The sequence below is a fragment of the Lynx canadensis genome, chromosome B4 (assembly GCF_007474595.2).
Source record: "Lynx canadensis isolate LIC74 chromosome B4, mLynCan4.pri.v2, whole genome shotgun sequence".
NCBI lineage: Eukaryota > Metazoa > Chordata > Mammalia > Carnivora > Felidae > Lynx > Lynx canadensis.
In genome coordinates, this window is record NC_044309.1 from 37,978,844 (window position 1) to 37,986,222 (window position 7,379).

Here is a 7,379-nt window from a genome sequence, read left to right on the forward strand (position 1 = left end):
GCTCACCTTTTTCATCTTTTTCATCACTTGCAGGTGGTCACCAACAGAGACACGCAGGAGACCTTGCTGTGCGTTGCTTATGTCTTTGAGGTGTCAGCCAGCGAGCACGGGGCTCAGCACCATATCTACCGGCTGGTGAAAGAATAAGAGACTCAGGGAGCAGGGAGGGGGGAAGTGACATCGTGTGTGCAGGGACATGGGGAGGGGATCTGTGGGGGCGGCCCCTGAAGTGCCAGGAGAGCTGAGAGGTCATGACTCTTCCTATCCAGGAACAAACTGTGCCTGAACCTCCAATGCCCAATCCCAAATAAACCCAAGATGGTGTGTATTTTCAGAGGACCTGATCTGGCTGTATGAGCCTCGGGAGGGACTGTGGGAGAAGGGGAACCGACTGGGAAGCAGGCCAGAAGCAATTCCCGAAATCCCCAGTGGACTCAGCCAGGAACGTCGCCAGATGCTGAAGCTCAAGATAGGATGGCTCCTCTGCTGCTATCGAGCCCTGCACTGTGCTGCTGGCCACGCTGGGAGGCCCGAGGATAGGCTCGCGGGTTCTCTGTTCCTCCTCTGCTGTCATCGAGCCCTGCACTGTGCTGCTGGCCACCCTGGGAGGCCTGAGGATAGGCTTGTGGGTTCTGTGCATATGCATGTGTGCACGTGCGGGACTTGTGCACGTCCCTGGCCACCTCTGTTGCCCCTTCCCCAGCACAGTAAGCAGGGAGGCTTGGTCCAGCCCGGGGGTTGGATTTGGGATGTGGAGGTGACAGTTGTTGGAAAGGTTGGAAGGGGACACAGCCAGAGCTCTCTAGATAGTTTCTATCCGTCCATCCCCAGTGGGCATAGATTCCATGGTCATGCTGGCTGCTTCGGAGTAGCTGTCGCAGATCATAGGAGCTTGAGACAGGGAGGGTGAGAGGGGTGGCATGGAAGCCAGCCTGCAGAGTTTAGGTGGTGAGGCTGGTATCACACAGCATCCTTTGTGGGGGGTGAAGGCCAAGAAAATGGGTCAGAGGTCTGCAGTGCACCAGTGGTCTCTGAGACCACCCAGTTCTGATGATCTGTGAGTCCTCCCTGGGCTCCCCTCCACCCCCAGCCGGGGTGCCTGCTGGGTGGTGACTGCCTCGGAGTCAGTCCAGACTGTCCACTCCCTCCCCAGACAGTAGTAGTTTCTGTACTCTCTGTGGGTGGAGGAGGGGGGTGAAACCCTCTCTGGGCCTTGAGGGAACCAGTGAAGGGTTCCCTGGTTCATCTCTTTTGAGAAGTGCATGGGCTGAGGGTTTTGGTGGTCCTGGCTTCAGTCCTGGTATTTTTTAGCTGTCTGACCTTGGGCAAATTTCTCTACCTGTCTGAGCCTTAGTGTCCTTTGCTCTCTCTAAAAGGGAAGGCAATAGTACCTACCTTAGAAGGCCTTAGTGAGAAAGAGAGCTAATGTCTATAAAAGTGCCTGGTGCAAGATGCACTAATTAAGTGTTGTTAATTAGTTTATCCCTCCCTTCCCTCAGGGGGGCCTGGTCCTGGCTCTTTGCTGCCATCTAGTGGCCCTCTGTTATCATCCACAGCAGGAACCACAATTCCAGCAACCTGGAGCAGAAGGGGAAGAAGATTCAAACTACCAGTGTTTACTTTGTGTCCAGCACTCAGGGAGATATATTATGGGAATACAAAAGTGAGTAAAATAGCATTTAGGAGGTGTTATGGTGGTTAGGATCAAGGGCTCGAGCCAAACAGCTAGGATTGAAATCCTGGCACTCAGCCACTGACTAGCTATGTGACCTTGGGGGGCAAGTTACTTAATTTCACTGTGCCTCAGTTTCCCCATCTGTAAAATGGGTATAATAAGAGTACCTACCTCGTATATGTAGAGTGCCTAGCATAGTGCCGAGCACATAAATGTGTTTGATAAATATACATTATTATTCATAGCAGGAGCTCGCAGTCTAAAAAGCCAGATTGGATAACTCTTAAGTGGGGTTGGCTGGTCCTCACAGAAACTGGAGTTCAGAGATGGTAGAGAGCAGGGTGTGGAAGATCCAGGGAAGAGGTTGCGATTGAGAGGGGCTGCCCCTGAAAGGGTTTAGATAAGCAATGTTTAGATCAGCAGATAGGATGAGGGCTGGCCAGTGCTCCAGATGGGGAAAAGAAGCTGGCTATCCAGTTTCCTACCTCGCAGGCCAGGACTGCCTCTTCTCATCAAGAAGCAACTTTAAGCAGACGCCTCTGGATGGCTGCTAGACCTCGTGCCAAGTTACATAACTGCACTCTATGCGGGGCCGGCTCGCATCAAAAGATGTGATGTGGAGGTGGGGCCTGGGGTCCGGGAGTGTCTGAGCAGACCACGTGTGCTCACGTGTCCGTGGGCGGGTTTGTGTGAGCCTGTCCCACCCCACCCCTGGTCACTGTCACAAGCCTTGCCCTCTCCCTGCACCTTTCCCCTCAGGCTATTTGGATAAGGGGCACCTTATACCTACATTTCTAGCTTGACTGTGAACCTCTAGGTAAATACGCAGGAAGGATGTGTGAGCAGCCTCTTGGCCGTGGCACAAATGCACGAATCAAGGAGATGATCTTTTGTGTTATGGGTGGAAAGGAGTCAGTGCAGGTGTGGGGGCCAAGTGTTGGCTGTGCATTTTCCCTTTTCTTTATGACCTGACCTCAGTAGCTTAATGGAAAGTCATGTACTTACAGCCGTAAGTTCCAGGCTAGTCAGCCACAGGAATGTAGACGTAGGTGCCTTTCCCCTGGCGCAGTGCAGACTGCGGCCATGGGGGCAAGTGGGAGCCCTGGCCTGGCCCACCTCTCCTGCTAGGCATCTCTGACACTGACTGCCCTGCGGCCAGAGGTGGGCGCCCTTCCCTGTCTTTGGGTCTTGGCACCAAATGTTCCCCTGGCCAGTTGTGCCCTGCCCTTCTCCCACTGGAGAACCGTTACATTCTTCAGGAGCTGGTGTGCACTCACCCCTTCTCATGCAGAAGGGTTAGCCACACCTGCCCTTATGCGGCAGAAGCCTTCCATTCCTGACCCCTTGGACACCTGTGACATGGTACCAGAACACAGGCACCCTGTCACCTCTTCTAATCCTCACCCAGTGGGTATTGTGCTGTCCCCCTTTGAAAGATGAGGAAAGGGGCACAGAGAAGTAAACTAACTTGCTTAGAGTATTAATGCATTTTTTTCATTCAGTTAGCAAATATTTACTTAATTTCTGCTCTGTGCCAGGCACTGGGAACATATCACTGACTAAGACAGATGCGGTCCCTGGGGAGCTTACATTTCATTGAGGAGGGAAACAAAGCACATAACAGGATGTGCAGACCATGGCAAGTGCTTTCAAGGCAGTGAGGGGTGCTGAGAGTCACTGGGAAAGCCTCTCCCGCCCGGGGAAGGTGAGGGAAGGCATTCTGAGTGGAGGCAGGGAGGTTTGAGTGCAGGGCAGGTGCAGAGAGGTGTGTGCCAGGTACAGAGAGCAAGAGCTGCACAGGCTAAGGTACGGAGGCAGCAGGGGCTAGATCCTGGTCGGGCCAGCCGCCCAGACTGGGGTGGGGGCCAGGGTGGGGCCAGGCAATCCAACTTCCTCCGCAGCCCAACACCCCCTTGCTTGGCAAGGTCTTTGGGTTTTACTCCTTGTGAAGGGAGATCCTGGAAGTGTTTGAAACAAGCAGTAAATATTTTTGATCTTTAATCTTTGCTTTTTTTTTTTAGAAATAAATGGTGGAGCTGCTGTGGACCACAGAGAAGCACATGTAATTGTCTGCTTCTGAGTCTGTCTTTCCTCTTAGACTCAGCTTCTGTGGGTGGAGATTGTAGCTTCCTTGGTCTGTTGCTTTCTATAAACCAAACACCACATCTGGAACATAGGAGGTGCTCAGTAAACATGTGCTGAAGGAGTACACACATACAAGGCAATGTGATCCTTGCCATTGGGGCCTGGGAGGTGAGTGAGGGCCCTGAGCCCTCTAGGGTGGACCCCTTTGCCCTCTCAACACATCTAGAGCTAGCAGGGAGCGTCACTGAGATAGGGACGTGGAAACAGACCTCCTGTCTCCTGGCGTCTGACAGTGACTGAGCAGATTGCCTCAGGGGCCCCCAGTGAACTTCCATAGAGTGGGATGATCTTCCTAATGAGAGAAACTCACACAGAAGGACCTTAGGGTGCATGTGCATGCATGTGCGTGTGGATATCAACTCTGCCCTTTCGGGACTAAAGCCAGTGGAGTAAGGATCAGTGGCGGCTGTATCAGGCTGCTCATAGACTATTTGTGCTTAATCCATCACTTGTGCCCTCTAACCAGCTGTAGGCTTCAGAGGACAGTGGGCAGGGTGAGAACGGGCTGGAAGTAGGAGGGCAGGCATTTCATATAAGCAGGGATGGGGGCAGCAGGGAGCTCCTGACAGTCCTCAGCGTTGGGCCTGGTGCAGGGCTCCACTGGTTCACCAGTGCTCACCTGGGCTGAGTCTGCACAGAGGGGGAATGTGCGAAAGAGCAGTGGTGTGTTTTACCCCAGGGGCAGTTATGCCCAGTGACCACTGTGTTTGACTCTCTCTTACATTGTCTGTTATGTCCACTCCAAAAATGAAAACAAAGAGCTTTTCCCCAAAGAGTTCAATCTCTATGTAAGTTGTTCTTAAGAACTAAAACCCTAGAGCCAGGTTGCTGGAGGGCCAAATTGACTGCTTCTAAGTTATGTGATCTTGGGCAAACAGCTTACCCTCTCAGAGCCTTCATAACCCTATTTGTGAAATGGGAAGAAAATGGCTCTGACTTTAGGTTGCTATCAGCAGAAAGGTGACAGAGTATATGTGAAGGAGTAGCACTGTACCTAGCTCACGCGAGCACTCAGTGAGTGGTCATAACTTAGGTATATTAAAGCCTGCACTGACTGTTCTTCCCACCAGGAAAGCGCGCGCGCACACACACACACATACACACATACACACATGCGCGCGCACGCACGTTTGGGTGGGGGGGGAAAGCTCTGTTCTAATGTCTCCCAGAGCCCATAAGGAGGCCACGGGCTCTTAGTTTAGTGGGAACTGTCCAGCACAGACACAATGCTTAGAGTTTCATCCTCAGGCCTCAGAAATGGTCAAGGAAGTGTTCTTAAATGAGGAAAATAACTTTGTGGCCCATGAGGGGAAGGAGACCCCAGGGAAGGGTCTCGAAAGGGAGCACAGAACAAATGGTGGGCTAAGAGACTGTCCAGAATTTAGATTTACTTCCCAAGAGAAGATGGGGGAGGTGGTCCCGCCCCTTTGCAGAAGGCTGGAGCCCAATGGGTGGAAATGGCTAAAGGTCTTTTTATTTTTAAGCTCATGGATGTCTAATATTCAACTTTAAGGGTTTTTTTTGTATTTTTGCTATGTAACCCCCCTTTGTCTCCCCAAATCTTCAGTAAAGTCTGCTACATACACAAAGGCCTTTGTGCGAGTGATTTCTTTTTATGGAATTGAGAGAGTCCCATCTGTGAATAGAGCCCCAAAACAGCAGCAGCAGGTTGGGGCCACAGAGGCAGCATAAACTGAACCGTGTCAGTGGAAGCAGGAATTCAGAGCCCACGTGAGCCGCCTCCAGCCAGCCCAGTCCCTCCCAAGAGAATAGAAAGCCCTTAGGGGTGCCTGCAAACGGGGTAAAGTTCAAGCCTGTGCCGTTGGGCTAGCAGAGCACAAGAGCCTTGGCTGCCAGCCGCGTTACATAAAGGCCTCACCACCGCCTAAGTGAGGAGGTTCTGGCGCCAGGTTCTGTGAGCACTGCAGTTTTAGAAGCAGAGTGTTAGGTGCTTAATAAACAACAAAAGGACACAAAAACCACTGGATTTGAAGAGTGGTCAAAATGAGAGCTTCAGGCAGGGGCTGGCTGGCTGTGGTTCCTGGCTTGGCATGTTAGGAACGTGACTTTAGCCCTTGACCCGAGAGTGTGCAGACCCACAGGACCGGCTTGCTGACCGAAATCGAAACAGCGTGACTGATAGGTCCGAGTGCCACTTCATTGGTTCACATGGAGCAGCACCACGCCCAGGTCATGGGACTACTTGTCTGCTAGTCGCGCATGCTTTCCTCGGCGGGAAACGAGGCCACTTGCACACGGTGGTTTGTGCATATGTTCAAGCAGGGAGTTGGGCGAGCTTCGAGGAACGTGTGCACCATTGTGAGAGTCTGGTGCCCCGTCTCCACTTTGGGGACCTGACTTCTCCCAAGAAATCCTCTTCTCTGGACACTAGTGCAAGATGGCTCCTTCTGTGTCACCATGAGCCCCATTACATCATGCTGAAAGTTGGCGGGCTTGTGCAGCCATTCCTCACGGGGGTCATTCTGAAGCCCTCTTGGTGGTAAGCGGGCGGCCTCGCCTCACTGGCAGGGCCTGCTGGTCAGCCTCTGGATCCGTGGGCTGCCCCCGCGTCTGGGCGCTGCTCCCCCCGTCCTTTGGTCTGGTGGCTCGGAGGACAGGCAGAGCGGTTCTTGGCTCCCAGGTTTGTGGGTCGCCCTGGGCCTCACACATGGGCTTGCAGCTTGGGCCAGAGGAAAGGAAGGAAGGGGAACAGGAGCAGGAAGCGAGAGAAGGGGGAGAGGGAAGGGCAGGGCCGGGGCAGCGTCGTCAGTCCCAAGGACGTGTCCTCTCGCCTGGTCCCGGTGTGGCGCCATGGTCACCCTGGCCCGCGACAGGCACGTTTGAGCACACGCGGTGCGCCAGGCAGAATGCAGGAGAGGGGGGAGGGGCAGCGCTCTCACAGAATTTCCATCTTGGCTTGGGGGGTGGGGTGGGGCGGAGAAGAAACAGGGAACACGGAGAAGCAAATAAACGAGAAAATGGCAGGAAGTGGTCAGTGCTTTCAGGACCAGAAAACGGGATGGTGTACTAGAACCGGTCTGGATGTATCTGGTCGGCTGCCTGATTTTGGATAGCTGGGGAGCTAAGAATGGTTTTTACAGTTTCAAATGGTTGAAAGAAAATCAAAAGGGGAACAACATTCGTGACCCATGAGAATGATCTGCACAATTCAAGGTTCGGCGTGCGAACAGGATTTGGTTGGGACACAGCCACAGCCTCTGTCTGTGGCGGCTCACGCTACCGCCTAGAGCGGAGGAGGGGGGTGCAGAGACTGTACACGGCTCGCGATGCCCAAATACTATCTGGCCCTTTCCAGAAAAGCCTGCTCCTCCTGCGCTAGGCTTCTGGGGCGACAGTGGGAGTCACACACACACACACACACACACACACACACACACACACACACACGAGGACCTGGGAAGACCCTGACCTCCAGGGTGGTGAGGCGGGAAGGAAGCGGGCGTGTGCAGCGGCGGGGGCTGGGGAGGGGGGGCGGCGGCGCTTGCGCGCTGGAGCACCTCCCTGCCCGGTTGCGTGGGGGCCTGGTCTTCACCGGTTT

The 7,379-nt window shown here is 53.7% G+C and overlaps 1 protein-coding gene across 4 annotated transcripts in view; it reads left to right on the top strand.

The window, feature by feature from the left end:
* Nucleotides 1–5,410, top strand: part of TEAD4 (TEA domain transcription factor 4) — a 69,247-nt gene extending 63,837 nt beyond the window's left edge. For 3 of the 4 annotated variants that reach the window (XM_032593896.1, XM_030321434.2, XM_030321433.2), the window contains one exon: nucleotides 34–5,410. In XM_032593896.1, the coding sequence (XP_032449787.1) occupies nucleotides 34–147 (114 nt within the window). In that variant the 3' untranslated portion in view covers nucleotides 148–5,410. The remainder of the gene's footprint in view (nucleotides 1–33) is intronic. The other variant, XR_003970176.1, reaches the window with a different exon arrangement.
* The last annotated feature ends 1,969 nt before the right edge of the window (nucleotides 5,411–7,379 follow it).